Raw genomic sequence first — 18,774 nt, forward strand, 5'->3', positions numbered from 1 at the left:
GTACAGCGAGCTCTCCAGAAATTATCAACAGCTGAAGATCTAGTTTGTGATCAACCTCCTTCCATTTTCTGCAATGGAAGACCCTGGCAACCACCATTGCACTTACATATTTATTTAAAGATTTATTTCCTTATTAGTGTATGTGCACACATGTGTGTTCACTGGTGGTGAGCCTGTGACACAGTTGCATGTAGAGATGTAAAGACAGTTATATTTCCAGCATACTGGAAAGCGCTGAGTCTACAGAAACAAGCCACCCGACATGGGATCTGGGGCTTGAACTCAGGCTGGCAGGCTTATGATGCAAATGCTGTGATTTTACCTTCTGGTCCATCCCCTTAGCCCCATTGTAAGCTCTTTTTCGAGGAGTTCAACCTTTTAAGACTTTCATGCAGGTCGAGTGCTGTTATTATGAAAATCGGAAATTATGTGACAGTGAAAAATTATGCACACAATACCTTGTTTTAGGCATAAAAATTAATAAAAATATTGTGTAAGGTTACCCTCACCAATATTATAAGATGGAATGTGAATTTTATGGTTTTGGGGTGTTTCGCTTTATTGAGAAAAGGTCTCTCTACATAACTCTGCTTGCCTCTGAGCTCACTTTGGAGACAAGGCTGGCCGTGAACTCACAGAGTCCTGCCTTTGCCTAAGTGCTGGGATTAAAGGTGTGTACCACAATGCTTGTATATTTATGTGTGTAATTGGGATTAATTCTCGGTACGTTTTGACCATGTAGTTTTTGAAATCTGAGACATTCTTGTCCTTCATATTTCATATAAAGGGTCCTAGCCTGTAGGAGGGAAATTAGTGTCATCTGTCTTTCTGCATCTGGATTCCCATATCTGCATCTGCATTCATTCTGTCATAGTATACCAGCCACATAGACCCAGGAAACAGGAGTGAAGGAAAGCAGTCAAACAACCTCTCTGGTTTCCTGTAGCAACAGTTTGGACCTCACAGGCTATCTAAGTGTCTCAGAACTCTTAGTTCCTGGCTCGTACTCTGAGCATGGATGAGGCAGAGAAGTCTTCAAAGGCGTTTCAGAGGCACACGCTGATCAAAGCCCTTCTCTGATGGTGTCATGTAGCTTTTGTGTGAGAATTATGAATGAAATGTGTTACAACTCCCTAGTCCAACTGAAAGAAGGTCCTGAGCTGGGAGGGACTATAGATGCCTGACAGTTTTATGGACAGGAGATCTAACAATGAGCATTCATGAGGATTTCTGACTACTCAAATGTGGGCAGCAAAACTCCCACACTTTGGCAATTATGAGGCTATTAGTATTGAAAATAAGAAAGACTGTAGGAAGAATTCATTTATTGGAAGCAAGCACCAGCGGGTTTTAGGTGGCTGTGGTTTATGGCAATGGTAACACTTTGAGGTGATTAGAGGTGTGGAGGGGAATTGGGGGATCAGACATGTAGATTTCAGAGACTCTTATGCTTGGAAGACAGGTGAAATTATGCAGTTAAGACATCCAGAGGAAATGATAGGAGGCTGGGAGGATTAGCACAAACTTCATGAGTCTGCTTCTGCTTCTTTTCGTAATGGACATTTAGTTCTTTCTTTCTCTGTCAGGCTCTGTATCTTTAGGCAAGGTCACAGCAAGCTCCTCTACCATTGAACTTGAATGAGAGGTTTTCCCTGGTTTTGTTTGTTTGTTTAGTTATTTAGCCAAGATCTCTTAATAAGAGAGAAAAAACCATAATTTCCTTTGTTTCCATGTTTCTTCCTCCTGGACTCTGCATTCCTGATATACCCCCTAATTTTCACTTGGTCTATTGTATGCCTATGTAAGTGTAAGCCTCCACACTTGTCTCACTGTACCCTCAGACCTGAACCATCCTTGCTCTGCTCACACAGATGTGGACATGCATTGTCATGCTATCCTGTGGTGTACGAGAACACTAGCTTTCTTATTCACTCAACAATTGATTTACTGAATATGTATCTTTCGTTATGTTTGTTCCATTTTTTTTCTAGCTATCCTTTAATTTGGGGCCTTGAATGTCTGCTTTTCTTGTACCTCAGGTTTTCAAATGGATGGACTGTCTACTTAAGTCCGTTATTGGTATTCACAATGGTTGCCTAATGAGTGTTTTTAAGGAAGAAGTGTACTACATGGGCTGTTAATTGAAGTTATAGAATTCCTTTTAAAGATTTTCTTAAAAAAATATAATAGGCACACTTTCCAAAAGAACTCAGGGAAAATTCTGCCAGAGGTTTTATGAAGAGCCCATTGTGAGGTCTCTGTTTCTTTTGTTTCTGTGACTTGAAGTGGTAGGCGCATGAAAAGACTGTAGGAAATTACTGAGAATAGCTATTATAAATCCCTGAAAGCTGAAAGTATGCATTAAAGAATGTTTAAAGGATTTCTTATTTTGTATATGTCAAATGTTTTATTAAAATTGTTAAATTGGAGCCAGGGGCATAGGTTCACATATTTGCTCTGTGGTTAGTTCGACGACTGATTTCTGAAAATGGAAGAGGGAAAATGAACAGGACGAATATTTCAAGAATATACAAGCTTGCTGCTTCCTTCCTGTTTTTGAGCGGGGCGGGGGGGCTTCTTCATTAGTAAATAGATTTAAAGGTGGTAATCCCAGTGGCAGGGCCTGTGGGAACAAGGCCAGCTCAAATCACGTCTTGCAAAATGTAGTGTGTAGTAGGATAAAGAGATATGTGTCTGTGTGCACGCGTGTGTAACAAATAGGATTGGAACTATAACAGATAATTTCCAGGAAATAACTTAATAAAATATTGGCAAAGACTTGAGCTGGTTTATGACCTATCTACAAAGCTCTCTTCAATAATCACGGGATTAGGAATTATCAGTTAAATAGGAGGCAAAGAGTTGAGCTGAAGATGGACTCCAGGCAAAGCCTTCAAAGCCTACAAAGAGGCCAGGTAGTGGAGTGAGCATGCACTTCTGGAAAAAACTGGAAAGAGCCCAATGTAATCCAAACACGAGCAGTGAGGGAACAGTGGCAAGAAGCATGAACAAAGAAATATTAATTAAGTCAATTAAATGGAGCAATTGAAGGATTGCAATCTTTATCCTAAGACTTAGAGCGTCTTTTGTGGGAAGGTATGGAGGGAAGGAGAGAAGAATAAAGGGTGTCAGAGAAACAGAGAGACATAGAGATAACTCAGTTCTCTTTGTTCACTACTTTAAAAGGGAAGGTTTTTAAATGTCATGGTAGAGTTTGTTATTTTTGGAACATCTATAATTTTACAAAACTTTGTGCAAAGTATTTGCCGTTTAAATATTCTAATAAGTTAACATTTTCCCAATCTTTGCCTTTATGCAACTGTTAGTAACATGCAACAGTACCTAAATAAGTTAATCTAATTAAAGATTTAACAGTAATGAAATAGTAATGACCAGGAGTTTTGATGTGTAAGAGCCAGGCTGTTAGGTTTCCCACTGTAATCATTGGCTAACATATGAGAAGGTTGTCAGCCTTTCCGAATTCATGTTATTTTAGTGCTGACTCTTGTTTCCCAGCCTTCTGCTCTGGAATGCTTCAGTCAGCACTAGAATTTGCATATTTTTCTATGGTTCCCCAGCCCCACTCCATCTATGTCTGAAGAGTGGTTATTATTATAGGTAGCATTTGAAACCACCTCTTTCCTAGCCTGTGTAGCTGTAAAAGCACCATCGCTGTGAATTAACTAAAGTATGAGTACTGGTAGCATCAAAAGTGCCCCAGCAGAGTGTGTTCGCAGTGTCAGAAGTTCGTTCATATTCTTTGGATTGATTAAGTATCTTGAATAATTTGCCAAGTGGAAAATATGTATTTTGCTTCTACTTAATATTGAAAACTTCAAATGTTAAACAATAAGAAAACCTCAATCTACAGGAATTATTAATAGTTAAGAACGGATATACAGATTAGAACTCCAATATTGGAATTAGAAACTTGTGTTGGTGAGATGCTTAGTGAATAAAGCTGTTGCCACCAGGGCCAGCAGTCTGAGTTTTATCCGAGAACCCACGTGGTGGAAAGGAGCCAGCTCCTGAGAGCTGTGCTCTGAGCTCCACACGCCCCTGGCATGCACATGCCACCCACTGTGGTATAGACAAAGTAAATAGGGGAAAATTTAAACAACAGCGAACGTGAATACTGTGCGGCAGCTCATTGACCATGTGCCATGTGCCACGCTTCGACTATGGAACAAGACGAGTTCAAGCTCTTGTTCATATTTGCTCCCGCTGTGATTATAAATGTGTGTGGTGGCGACTAGACAAGAAAAGAGGAAAGTGAAATATTCGGGGCTGGCATAAGGAGGGTTTTGTGTTTTGAAAAGTTACTTTCATATAGGTTTAGATATGAACACAAATGAATCCAAATCCATTTTCATTTTTATCCACCAATAACTTTTATTTTCTTGAACAGATGTGTGCATTTTGTCAAGCTGAACTGGTCAGTGCACAACACTCAGCAATTTCTTATATCTTGTTGTTTCAAAAACAAAAAACATATTTGCTTTAGTCTAGAAATGAGTCTGGAGCTTCGAGAGTTGGAAAGGTTTAGCTTTGGAGCCACGAAGAGAGCCTGCGTGGGCAGTGAAGGCTTCAGTCCTGTTCCTTTTCTTTCCTTCTTCCAGTCCACATACTTCTCATTGGCCAAAATCAGTCTTCTCTTTACTGCTGGAATTCGGAGCGGAATGAGTTCTCCTTTGTTCTGGAAGCACCTGCTGCTCATGATGCAGCTTTTGTTACAGTGAAGTCGCTTAATTCAAGCAAAACTTTAATTGCTTTAGTGGGAGCTTCTCACTCGCACTTCTACGAGCTGACTTACATCTCCAGCCAGTCTGACTTTATTCCTAGGTAAGTTCAATGCCTTTAATCTAACCACAGCTTGGTATGGCACCGGATTTCTCCATCTCATTGATTGAGTTACTGCTTTACATAAAATCTAAGAGCTATTAACAAGCTGGAAATCTGCTCGTTATCCATACTTTTAGTATCTAGTCTACCAAGTTAATCAGTATTATATAAATATTTTGTATGAAAACTTTGCTTCTGAAATGTTTTGATGCTTGTAAGACAGCATTACTCAGTGTGATAAGAGTTATATCATTCATTGGTCATCACTGACTTCTTTTTATATGGCCTTCTTATGCTAGTTTAGGTGAACTGATGTTTGAACCTGGTGACAGAGAGGCAATCATAGCAGTAAACATCCTTGACGACACAGTTCCGGAAGAAGAAGAATCCTTCAGAGTCCAACTTAAGAATCCAAAAGGAGGAGCAGAGATTGGCGCCAGTGGTTACGTGAGAGTCACTGTCCTCTCGAATGATGATGCCTACGGGGTTATAGCATTCGCCCAGGTAGAGTGACTGAAGACGACACTTTGAAGTCAGAGTTGTCGGACTGACAAATTGGTGTCAATCAGCTGTCAGGGCGTGAGTGGCGCTTGGCCTGTTTTCAGTCTTTTCCCTCCCTTGCCTCAGTCGCACTTCTTATCCTGTCTTCTAAGGTGAATTCTGACGTTGCAGTTTCTAGACTTAGATGCCGGATTCTGGAATACCACGTCCCCGCTGTTCTTGCTTATTTAGTTGTCTTGAATATAATACATTACTATTTGGTCTTTTCCCAGTATTTTGCTCAGGTACCATTGTATAGAAAAAGAAACTTTTGAATCAGAGGGTAATGGTGAAACAGATCTAGATACACTCCATCGTGTGTCTATCATGCATGTTACATATGAATGTGACATCAGATGGGGTTAGTGGGGGGCTTATAACTGTACAGACATTGTGCACATGTAGATGCCTTTGCCTCGTTTTCTCAAGGAAGGAACTTTAAAAATCATGTTCTCCATTTACATGGGCTTTATATTTCTTTACCAATGAGAAGAAAGACATTCATATTGTGTTACTTATTACTGTCTTCAGCATACATTCAGATGTATTGAGTTGTCATACTAGCAGAGCTGCCGTATTTTCTCCAAAACCTCCCATGTAAGAGGAAGGTCTAATTCAGATGGCTTTAAGCACTAGGAACACAGCAACAACAAAGGTGGACTTGGAGCTGATGGGTTGGTTGCCTCTGTGTCACCATGGCTCAGACTGGGCCAGTGCACCTCTGCATGTGTCATTGCAAAGCCTCCTGTGATTGTTACAGTGCTGTTTCCTAGTCAAGTCCAGTCCGTGACAGAGAGACGCTTTCAAGGCCCTATGACCATCTATAGCTTCAGTGACTCACTAGGGATGTCCACAGTACTGCGTGTCCAGTCTTGTGCCTCTGTGTGTGCGCACACACACATATTATGTATTATATATATATTATATAGTATATACATATGCTATATATAATTACATCGATTCCATCATATATTACACATATATGCTATATGTGATATATTATGTGTGTACTATATGCACATATATGATACATAAACAAATATTTATGTATACACACATATGTATGTATAAACACAAAAACACACACAGGAAATACTTATAAGTAAATCCCAGAAGAAACCAGGGGTAAGATTCCAAGAGCTGTTTAGCTATGGAGTTACAAAGAATGCATCGAGCCAAATTTCCCTAGCAATGAGTTGTATTGTTGTAACACTTACAGAATTTGACCATTAAGAGAATCTTAGTACAGGTTCAAAGTCAGGCTTCTCATTGCAAGCTGGTCATGTGGTCATTCTCTGCCTCACACTTGCCTAAACAGATTGCAGAGGGAACACAAATGCCAGCATAAACCATAGACTGTATTATTTATATAAACTTCGTACAGAGGAACTACTTATCAGGTCAGGGAATGGAAAGGACCTCTTGGAAACCAAATTCTTAGATAGCAGCTGATGGTCAGCCTTGTGAGCTTTGCTCTTTCAGGCTACCCGCCAGACCTGCTGTGTTAGCACCGGCACTAGCCTCTCAGTGACAGTGAATTTAGCCTTTGGGGGATGGAACACGAGGAGGTGTTGAGAAAGTGGCATGACATTCCTGTCCGTGATGTGCTGTTGAAAAGGATCATGCTAGCTATGGTATAATGAACATACTCTAAATGGAAAGTGACATTGTTCTGAAGCCACTGTGACAATTCAGTAGTTATCACATGATGAATCTGTGGAAAGCGTGAGTTTACCCTTCACTTCCTTAGGGACAACTGTAGGAAAAGCTGGTTGAGGGGATGAGGGTTGTGCATGAATTGTCCTCATCTGCCTGTAGGGGGCAGATCATACTGTTGCCCAAAATATCCATTGGAATAAAGGGAAAAGCAGACAACGGCTGAATAGAATGTGCCACAAGTATAGGAAAAGTTTTAGTTTTGTTTCCTAGTAAACACATTTATTAAGAGAGAGAAAAAAAGGAAAGCCAGCTTAAGTAGTATGCCTTATTTAACCCCGTAGAGCCGGAATGCTGTAATTTCAACACGCATAAAAGACCATTGCTGAATACCTAACATTTTCTGAGCTGCTTTGTGTTTCAACTGCAGTATACATTTTACATTTCGAGACCATCTAATCACGAGCATTCAGTGGTCACATGTGGACAGGGGGTCAACTTTTAAGATTTGAACCGTGTGTTTGGGGAGGTCCCTCTGTCCAAGATGCTCACATTTCCCCTAACTTCTTCAGGTCCCTCCCCAAATGACACGGTAGCAGAAAGGGCTTGTGTGGTTGACCACTGGTGCCCACTATCTGAACCTTCATGTCCTGCATTTTTTTTTAAGAACACTTAGAGCTGGATCATTTATCTGTTTCTTTTCATTAAAGTTGAAAAGTGCATGAGCCAGCGTCTGCTCTGTCTACAGCCGGACAAGGAGGTGGAGCCTGCTCCTGTGCACTCACAGGCCTTCCTGGTGCTTCTGAAATATGTGAAGGGCAAGGCTGGGGTTAATGAGCTGAGAACCTGAGCTGGGACAGACTCCATAGGCTCTTCCCACCCTCCGACCCTCCCTCCACAGCCTCTTCCCACTCTCCCTCCACAGCCTCTTCCCACCCTCCCTCCACAGCCTCTTCCCAACCTCCCTCCACAGCCTCTCTTCAGGTAGCTGGTCTAGATACAGGAAACCCCTGTGGTTTCATCCTTGCCTATGGGCAGGATTGGGAGTTCCTGCAAGCCCTTCAGTAGAATTTCTCAGCAGAGCCACTCAGTGCAGTTGGCCTGTGTCTGGACAGCCGCCGTTTGGATGTGGCAGAGTAGAATTTCTGGCACATCTTCTGGCTGTATGGAGGCCTCCTCTTACTAGCCATCGGTAATGAAGAGCATGAAGCCAGGGAAAGGCTTATCTTCTCTGAACAAATTATGTGCATATTTTAAAATCTGATGTTTTGTGAATTATTTATCGCCTTGAACACAATTTTGTTACTTTGAAACGTGAAACATAACACTGAACAGCTGTATGAAATTTCCTTGGGTTGGCTCTTTTCAAATTAACATTTCTATAAGCATTTTGGAGGGGTCTCTTTAGATGGCCATTGTTAAAAATACATGGGAACTCCTACAGGAAAGATTTTTAATATTTATTTATTTATTTATTTATTTATTTATTTATTATGTATACAATATTCTGTCTGTATGCCTGAAGGCCAGAAGAGGGCACCAGACCTCTTTACAGATGGTTGTGAGCCACCATGTGGTTGCTGGGAATTGAACTCAGGACCTTTGGAAGAGCAGGCAATGCTCTTAACCACTGAGCCATCTCTCCAGCCCCAGGAAAGATTTTTAAAAAGCATCTTTATTCTCAACATGATTGTCTTATTGAGAAATCAAGGATGCTTTGGGGAGGGATTTGTGTCCAGCTCCATGTCACTAGCTATGAACATGGCTGAATGCAAAACCACAACTTACTGAAAACATTATGGGAGATTTTTAGCCAACACAGTTGTACAATTCTTAAGCCTGGACTGTGTGGGTGATAAGGTCATGTTATGGCGCGTAGTAGCTGGACATGTGTGAAAGTATTCTTTCTGAGAAAAAGTTCTGTAAAAAGCAATGGGGATGTTCTATCGGGAACTCACAAAGGCCAGCTGGTCTGGGTCTGAAAAAACCTGGGATAAAACCGGACTCTGAACATAGCAGACAATGAGGACTACTGAGAAGTCAAGAACAGTGGCAGTGGGTTTTTGATCCTACTGCACGTACTGGCTTTGTGGGAGCCTAGGCAGTTTGGATGCTCACCTTACTAGACCTGGATGGGGGTGGGTGGTCCTTGGACTTCCCACAGGGCAAGGAACCCTGATAGCTCTATGGGCTGACAAGGGAGGGGAACTTGATTGGGGGAGGGGGGTGGAAATGGGAGGTGGTGGCGGGGAAGAGACAGAAATCTTTAATAAATAAATAAACGGAAAAAAAATTTAAAAACGAAAAAAAAAAGCTAGCGTGAGGTGCTGCAAGTGTTTGGCAGAGTGATAGTCACGGAGTGGCAAACATTAGGATCCAAGCAAAGAACCAAAGCTAGGAAGGACAGGTGGAAAGAAAGGAATCAAGACAGCACACAGAGGGATTTTTTTTTTTAGGTAGGAAAGACAGTTGCATAGACCACTGCTAAGGAAAGGAGAGGCACCAGAAGACACAGGTCAGCTAACTGAATAATTCACAGGACGTGATTTAAGTGTGAGACACATTAACAAGTGATCAGAGAAGAGTGTCTCAGTTCTCTGCGTGTTGTTGACTTTGGGTGGTGTACTGGAGACTTCTAGGCCTAAGTCTTAATATGCTAATCGGAGAGGGAGACCCAGGGGGCCTCTCCCCAGAGGCAGAAGGTTTTCCTGCCATTCCAGTTTTTTTTTTTTTTTTTTTTTTTTTACAAACCTTTCAGTGTTATGTGTGTCACTTTAAAAAGAAACATATGCTGGGTATAAGAGTAATATCTGCCCATTGAGCACAATGTGTCAGGAAGACAAACATAAAAACACCGCAGTAAGATGCCTGGTGTCTTGTGACTTCAGGTTATTTGTGTACTTACTGTGGGGACCCCGGCACTGTAGTTGGGGTCTTCCTGCCTCCTGGGCATTACAGGCCTGAGCAGGACACATTACACCTGTCCACTACTGTTGTTCCCCTACATTTCATGTTGAACTTGGCAAATATGTGGCAATGCAAAACAAGGAAGAAATTGCTTCTCTGTTTCAAGGAACCCTTGTGCCTTTCCATGTGTCTTTCAGAATTCCTTGCATAAGCAAGTGGAGGAAATGGAGCGAGACAGCCTGGTAACCCTGAATGTTGAACGTTTAAAAGGAACACATGGTCGCGTCGCTGTAGCATGGGAAGCAGCTGGAAGCATCAGTGATGTGTTTCCTACCTCCGGAGTGGTACGTAATTTATAGAACTATAGAAGACACTGATAAATCATGGTTATCATTCACTGATGCTTGCCACCATTTCTTGCCTGTTGGAAGAACTTTAGAGTTTGACCATATAAACATTGGATTCTCACTTATCACCATAGAGTGGAATACAATTTAAGGCTAGTTTTTTTCCTTTAAAAGAAAAGCTATCTGTACATAAAATGAACCCTTTTGAGGTTCAGTATATGAGTTAAACAAATTACATTGCAGTATCTGAAAGACAAGTGAGGCAAACTGAGAAGGAAATGTGTGAAGACATAGGAAAAAGCAGAAACAGTACTTAATGGACAAGTCTGTGGGAAGTCTATGGGAAGTAGGCAGAAGAAACGGCCCATGAAAGCTGTGGGCACACGCAGTTTATGTTTGCTGAGAGCAGACCTTGAGGTGAGAGCCCTGGGCAGGAAGCTTACATGAATTAGTCATCTGCAGGTGAGGAAGGCAGGCTCATGTGGAGGAAGTATGGGCCATGAGGGGTCCCTTCTGTGTCATACAGGGAAGCGGAGCACGTGAGGAGATCATCAGCCTGGATCAGACTTCCAGGTGTCCCATAACAGGTAGTTTATTTCCAATATGTTTAAGCCCAGTGTTATTTGGAAAAAAACCTGTTTCCTGATGTGATACAATTTCCATTGCACAGGGAAGCATAATTACACTGAAACTCAACTAGGTGTCATTTCCTCCAAGAAGACAGATTCTAGAGATGTACTAACTGTGCCAACTTAGAGGCCTACGGGTCTGGCCCGGTTTCCGCCATACAGATAGCATAAGAGCATTTGGACTATTAGCCACCTCTGGTCCTGGTTGGGGGAACTTGTGGAGCTCCTGGCTATCACAGCCACCTCAGGTCTTGGTCGGAAGAGCTTGATGACCCAACAGATAACACACATCACCAGGCAGTTCATCTTTTCCCCGATTCTCAGCTTTCTGGGCGGAAGAACAGGTTTTTCCTCTTTCCCATTGGAAAGACAATCTTGTGTGCTTAGCATTCTCAGGTTCTCTGGAGGTCTGTGGGCTCAAGCACGTTAGTGTTCAGTGCCCAACAGATCCAAAGACGATTGAGTTCCGTGGATTCTGGGCGAGAGGTCAGTGTCTAAGCTGGTCCTTGGCTGCCATTCCAGTTTCAGGCCTGATCCATTGGTTTTCCGGAGTTATTGGTCCCAGGGTGCCTCTGGGTGGGGTCGACCTTGACTGGCACCATTTGCTGAAGCTGAGGACTGTCTCCAGACGGAAACACAGAATGTGCTGCTCCCACTGGTTGAAGGATGAGATCATCAAGGTGTCTGGGCTGAGACTCACATTATCCATCTCGCAGATTAGTGTAACATTGGTTGATACTCTGCCTCAAATATGTATCAGAATGACCAACAGGACAGTTGATTCACAAAGAGCCTATTGTTAACTATTTGTGGGAAGGGCGACCTCATGTGTTTTATCCCAATATTTCTTTGAAGAATTATTTAAAGGAGCTTTTTATGAAATTATCTCCTGGAAAAAGAGTGTGTAACAGTTCAACATTTCTAGTTTCTTACCATTTCAAAGGTGATGGGCACTTCAGTGTGTTAAGGATGTCTTAGCAGTCTTTTGTATTTAACACTCAATTCTATGCAAATTACAAAAACTACTAGCTGTATCTCTGTTTCTGTGTGCATTGAGTTATATCTCTCTAGTTTATTATGTGAATATGATTAAGATTTGAAATTTATAATTCTCTGTTTCCTTCACATTCTTTTTGAAAGAGTTATTTTTATGTAGTGTAGGAGTCAGCAGATTGGTTTTGTAAAGGGTCACATAATAAATGCTTCAGATTTTATGCTTCTTCTTCTTCGTCTTCGTCTTCTCCTTCTTCTCTTTCTTCCTACTTTGCTTTTGTGGCACAGTTGTACCAGGTAATATAGAGAAGTTATTACAGGTAGTGACTGCTCAATCAAGTCTGTTTGACTGCATCCCAATAACATTTCATTTGTATAAAACAGACTTGGCTCATAGGAGAGCTGGAGGCCTCAGCCTGCAATGACAGTTTGAGTAATTGATTTGGAAATGGATATTAGGATGAATGGTGTAGGAATAGCATCGAGAAGTGGACAGATCCCGGTCAGCAAGGACATCAGATGCTTTCAGCACATTTGAATCTGACACCAGACAATGGGAGCAGAGAAAGGAGGAGGTTGTAACTTCCATCTGTGCCGTCTTCCTCTTCTCCCTTGAATCAGCAGTCATTGCTACATGATGCATCCATCTGCAAGATCAACTATGGCAAAAATTTTGAGGATAAAAACATTTAAATTTATAAACTTGTTTTTTATTTTCCAGAGATCTACATATTCTATCTATCTATCTATCTATCTATCTATCTATCTATCTATCTATCTATTTATCTATATTCCTGAGAGACCTTGTCCTTTATATTATAACGAAAAGCAGGCACCAAGATAAGACAATTTGGCTACAAGTATTAACTCTAGTTTTTGAAATGCTTTACTTTTTTCAAACAATCTTCTAGTTTTAATATAAAAGACATTTGATTTGTTTGTAAAATCATATTACGTTGCAGAATCATCTTTGGTTTATAAATTGTGGTCATGTTAAAAGAAAATAAGTAATTGACATTTTTATGGCATGATGTTCATCCCAATATGAGCAAAGCTCTCTCTCTCTCTCTCTCTCTCTCTCTCTATATATATATATATATATATATATACATATACATATATATTTTCTTTTCTTTTTAGATTTCATTCACAGAGGACCAGGCACTGTCTACAATTACTCTGACTGTTCTTGCGGACGATCTGCCAGAGCTATCTGAGGTTGTGATTGTGGCACTCACTCGGATTGTCACAGAGGGTATTGAAGATCCATCAAAAGGTGCTACTGTGGATGAGAACAGAAGCAAGTCCATGCTAACCATCCTGCCCAGTGACTCGCCCTATGGCGTGGTTGGCTGGCATACTGATTCTCTCTTCACTAGAGTACCAGAGCCCACAGGTAATTCCTGGTAAAGATTTCTTAAGTTCTAATAAAAAGTTTCTTGGACATTTTGATTATAATATTTGAAAGGAATAGAAATTTCTTTTTTTCATGTGTCTTCAGTTTGATAGGCCATATTTCTTTTAATATATTTTAAATTGTATAATTATGGAGTCACTTTGCAGTGATGGTTACTAACGCACATCTTATTTCCAGGAGCATGCTTTGATGTCACTCCTATGCTGCTTTCGCAGCAGGCTTTGGCTTTTACCTCCCTTTTCATTGTTTCTTTACTTCTCCCCTTGCCACACCTAGATTTCCCCTGTATTTTTGGTTGGTGTAGGGAACAGTCAGCTACAGTGTGGATGGACCCGGTGCTGTGGTTTTAATTATGTTACCTTGAACAGTAACTGCAGTGATTTCACCCTGTGCTGTGTGCTGTGGCCAATCCTTACCTCCTTAGAGAGCTGAAATGTTCACCTAACTAACTTCTCACATCCTTTGCTGAATAAACATTCCAATAGGTTATGGTCAATGAACCTATCGAAATAAAAGGTTATATATAAGATATATTTAAGATAAATTTATAGAATGGCTTGAAAAATTTCAGATAAAAATGTACAGATTTCATATTCCTTTCTATCACAGAGCTGATGGGAAATGTGATATGTAGTTATATTTCTGGGCCCTTGTCTATCTGAATGTGCAAGACCCAAAAATATAAACTTTAATAAAATAATGTGTTCAGTTTCAGTCAATAAACATAGTAATTTGTAGGAATTTCATTATTGTTTTGATAATAAGCGCAATTTTTAGAAGCTTAAACTGGTGGGAATACTAATAAATATTTTTAATGTTTTATATAACAAATTATTTTAAACTAAGAAATGAAAAATAATAGGTTCTGGGAGACACTTTGAACCTTGTGACTGACACCTCACTACAGAAATTAAAATCACTCGTCCAATGATTAATTATGTGTTTTTAGGTACTCATTTTCAAGAAATTTCTGAGGATTGTGCAATTATCGCCTGTGTTGTACCCCCATAGTTCACTTCTATATGGCTCCCTCAGGCTTTCTTCCAGTGTGTGACCTGTAAAACACTGGAGGCTGCAGTGGGGACAGAGGCTGAAGCAGATTAAGGCGGGAGTGGATGGCGATTTTGAACACAGCTTTTGGGGCAATGGAGACAAAACAGGACTCTCCATAGGATGGTGTCCTTGTGTTATGTCTGCTTCCTTACTGTCTAGACACCATGTGTTCAACCGAGGTGCTTGGAACAACATTAGCAGAGCACAGAACAGCTTCCTAACTTGAGGCACGTTTATCTCCTAGAGAACACCACTGTTCTTCAGTTACGTGTCATTCGAGACAAAGGACTATTTGGGGACATTTCCATTCATTTGATAGCAAAACCCAACTTCTTACTGCCCATCAATAATCAAGCTACTGAGAATGAAGATTATGTGTTGCAAGACTCAATGATAATAATGAAAGAAGACGTAAAAGAAACTCATGCTGAGGTTGCCATTTTGCCAGTAAGTATAGACTATAATAAATATATGAGATTAGCTAGGATGTTTAAAATTATAAAACTGTAATTCCCTAATAGTTAAAAATAAAAATAAACATTTTATTATTAGATGAAAATATGACAGGCAGTGTATTTATTGTGTTTGTTTTAGAGTAGGAATGATTCGGATGCATTTGAAGTACTGAATTTGGATTCCTTATGTGTCTGATTGGTTGGGCACACTACAAAGATAATTGGGTAACTGCTTTAATAATGGAATGATTTAAATCACCAAACAAGTCTAGGTATTTTTATTGTTTTGTTGGATACTGCAATGACTTCAATAAGAAGAACATTTAGATGGTTTAGGTCCAACTTTTGCTGGCTACATCTCATTCCCTTTCCCATTCTCTGTGTAAGGAGGAGAGGGAGCTAGAGATGCAGAAACACAGAGGGACCAAATAGGGAGACACACATGAAAAAGGAGACAAAAATCAGAGGTGCTAGTACCATCTTGGTGCTCAGAACGCCATAGTAACATGTGATATCAGGACTGGGCTGCAGTTCAGAGCTAAAGAGCTTGCCTAGCATGATAAGGCCCTGGGTTTGATATGCAGTGCCAAAAAATGCTTAAGTAGTACGTTTGTAAATAACAACATGTGCGGTTAATGACAGTATATATCAGACACTGTAAACATATCATGTGTCGTTAAGTAGATGCAGTAATATTTGTATTCCTGTTAGAAATTTTGGTGGCTATCAGTTACCTTTCCTGTCGAGAGGACCAGAGGAAAAGCCCATAGCGGGGGAGAGGGTAGGGATCAGCTGTCCTTTTATATTTCTGTATGTTGCTTCTACATTTTGATAGTTTCTATTACTTTCACACAAATAAAGTATTTTTTCAAAGTTAACTGATATTTGCTTACACCTAGATTTATATCTAGAATTTTCACTTTTCTTTAAAAAAAAAAAGATTTATTTATTTATTTATTATGTATACGGTGTTCTGTCTGTCTGTATGCTTGCTGGCAAGAAGAGGGCACCAGATCTCATTACAGATGGCTGTGAGCTACCATGTGGTTGCTGGGAATTGAACTCAGGATTACTGGAAGAGCAGTCAGTGCTCTTAACCTCTGAGCCATCTCTCCAGCCCTAATTTTCACTTTTAAAATACCTGTAAATTTATCAAATTTTCCTAAATTTCTTTCAGAATGTTGTATATGTGTGATGTCTTCAATAGAGTAAGGTCAAAATTGTGGGACAGGACTGCAAACATTTGCTAAGGCAGTGGTGGTACCTTTGAGAGGTCATCATCAGTCTTGAAGATATCAAAGATGCTGAGGGCACCCTGAGAATGTATTGGATGTATTAAAATATGGCAAGAAATCATGTTCATGTGACAGAAGCGCCAGTCCTGTATAGCAAGTTAGTTGCTTGCTGAAAAGTATCAGGTTTACAATGGAGATGGAATATTGTTTAAAAATATCAGTTGGAGCTAGAGGAAGATACCTGCAGCTCCAGCTGCTACAGAGACTGTGGTGGGGCCACCCAGGCCCACAGACTTGAGACCAGCCTAGTTGGCATCATCTCAGGAGCCAAACAACCACATAAACATCTTCTCTTTCCACTTCCCAGGATGAGGCTGCTGAACTGGAGGAAGGCCTCATCGTTACCATCACTGCAGTAAACTTGGTGAACCCCGACTTCCCTGCGGAGCAACCGCGTGTGCGGAGGCCAAGGATGGAAATAGCAGAGATAATGATTGCAGAAAATGATGATCCCAGAGGGATCTTCACGTTTCACGTTGCCAGAGTGAGATGCAGCTTCTCGTATTTATAGTACTATAAGTTAGGCTGATCCTTGATGATTTGGTCAGTGCTTTTACAATTTTTTGCAAAGTAATTGGATTTGTTTGTAGACATGTATACAAAGATAAGTATTCAATTTGTATTATGAATCATTTTTAGTTCTCTGAGCCGAGCACAGAATTACATATTTTATTACACAAGTTTTACATTGCATATTGCTGTAAGTTCTAAGTACTTCTTACACACGTGAGAATAATATATTGAACAAGTTATTGCCTAGGAGAGTTTTGAACTTGGCCTGCTTTTCAATGTCTGCTCTTTTTGAAGGGTGTTGGTGGAGTAGTTACTGCTCATGAACTGCCCCCACCCTTGAATATTCTTCAAGTTCCTGTCACCCGGCTGGCCGGAAGCTTTGAGACCGTGAACGTTCACTGGAAAGCAGCACCAGACAGTGCTGGCCCAGAAGACTTTCAGCCCTCTCAGGGGATTCTTCAGTTTGCGGATGGACAAGTATGTTCGTTATGAACAGATTTATTGATAGTTTTGGCTTTGCTTCAAGCATTTGTGAGCATCCACCAAGTAAACATGCATTAGTGAATGATAAATGCGTTCTAGTCTGTTTCTTTATCAAGTGAAACTTAATCATTATTAATTACTATATAGTCTATTAATAATCACAGGAAGAGAATTCTTTTTTAGTTTTTAATGAAAAAAATGCATGCAATATATTTTAATCCCATTTTTCCCTTCTCCAGTGCCTCCCAGGTACTCCCTACCTCACTCAATTCCACATGATTTCCTCTCTTTAAAAAACAACCAAAAACAAAAATCAAGAAACACATACAAAAGCACAAAAATGGAAGCCAAAGTAAACAAGCAAAAGATTAATATGAGGAAAATGGCCCAACGCATAATGAGACAAAGCGTACTGAGTTTGTTTTGTGTTGGCCAACTTCTCATCTGCAGGGGTCCTAACTTGAAGCATGGAAATCTACCCTGTAAGATTCCATTGGAGGAAACTAACTTTTTCTTTATCTGCAGGTTTCAGTTGTAGATAGCTTCCTGGATGGGGTAGGGACCTGTGTCCACTTCTCCCTTTCAGCTCTGGGCCTCTGTCTGGCTTAAACCTATGTATGTCTTGTGCATTTTGCCACCATCTCTGTGAGTTCAAACGTGCATTGGTCCTGCTGTGCCTGGAAGCCATTGTTTCCTTGAAGTCAGCATCATCTCTGGCTCTTACACTCTTTCTGCCTCCTACAGAGAGAGAATTCTAAAAGACAAGAACCCTAGCTCCTTTTGAACTTCTCTTCCATTGAAATAGACATTAGGTAGTAGATAATAATAGAACTCATTTATTATTGACTACAGGTTCTTAACCATTTTTTTTTTAAATGCCTGATATACTAGTCTCTTCCCAGATGTAGGTCCTCTATTTATTTTATTTTTTAGTATTCATAAATTAATATTGTTTTATATTTATTAATTTTTAATTTATAAACTGAGTAGTTACAAATTTATATAGAGAATTAGTTACATAATTAAATAATACGCCTTACTCTCTCTCAGTCTCGGTGCACTGAAACTTTTCTTCCTTACTAAGTCCTGCTGTTACTTTGTATCCTGTCCTGTGTGTGACACAGCGAGTTTGCTCAAGTTGCTTGCATGAGTGTGGGTGGGAGGTTATTTCCTTCAGCATGGGTTACTTTTCATTGGCAACACCACTGAAGAAAGTGACAGCCTCTTCCCCTGGAGCCATTAATTACCAATAGTGCCTCAGGGAGGGCTGGGACTTTGGTCCCTCTCCCACCTGTGATGAAATGTTCATGGCCTAATCTTGTGCAGGTCTTGTGTGAGTGATCCCATTTTAGGGAGTTTGTGAGCACAATAGCCATGCTATACCCAGCATCATTCCGTGGCATGCCTTTTGATCCTCTGGCTCTTAAGATCTTTCTTCCCGCTCATCCATGATGCTCCCTGAGCATGGAAGGGGAGGTACATATGTACAGAGGCCTGCACCTTATATTAGCATCTGTTTTTGTTGTTCTGACCAGTTCTGAGTCTTTGACTGGCAGCTGCCTGTTGTTTTAAGAAGCTTCTTGCTGTTGGATGAGAACAGAACTAAGTCATGGTTGTACATCTGGGTTTTTAGGAGCAGTTTAA

At 40.5% G+C, this 18,774-nt stretch overlaps 1 protein-coding gene across 1 annotated transcript in view; it reads left to right on the plus strand.

The window, feature by feature from the left end:
* Adgrv1 (adhesion G protein-coupled receptor V1) overlaps window positions 1-18,774 on the plus strand; it is a 532,771-nt gene that overhangs the window by 142,494 nt on the left and 371,503 nt on the right. The window contains exons 51-57 of the mRNA XM_075976408.1: window positions 4,620-4,842; window positions 5,142-5,346; window positions 10,143-10,289; window positions 13,055-13,310; window positions 14,629-14,831; window positions 16,442-16,618; window positions 16,942-17,124. Coding sequence (XP_075832523.1) covers window positions 4,620-4,842; window positions 5,142-5,346; window positions 10,143-10,289; window positions 13,055-13,310; window positions 14,629-14,831; window positions 16,442-16,618; window positions 16,942-17,124 — 1,394 coding nt within the window. The remainder of the gene's footprint in view (window positions 1-4,619; window positions 4,843-5,141; window positions 5,347-10,142; window positions 10,290-13,054; window positions 13,311-14,628; window positions 14,832-16,441; window positions 16,619-16,941; window positions 17,125-18,774) is intronic.

Source organism: Microtus pennsylvanicus, chromosome 6 (genome assembly GCF_037038515.1).
Source record: "Microtus pennsylvanicus isolate mMicPen1 chromosome 6, mMicPen1.hap1, whole genome shotgun sequence".
In the NCBI taxonomy this organism is placed as follows: domain Eukaryota; kingdom Metazoa; phylum Chordata; class Mammalia; order Rodentia; family Cricetidae; genus Microtus; species Microtus pennsylvanicus.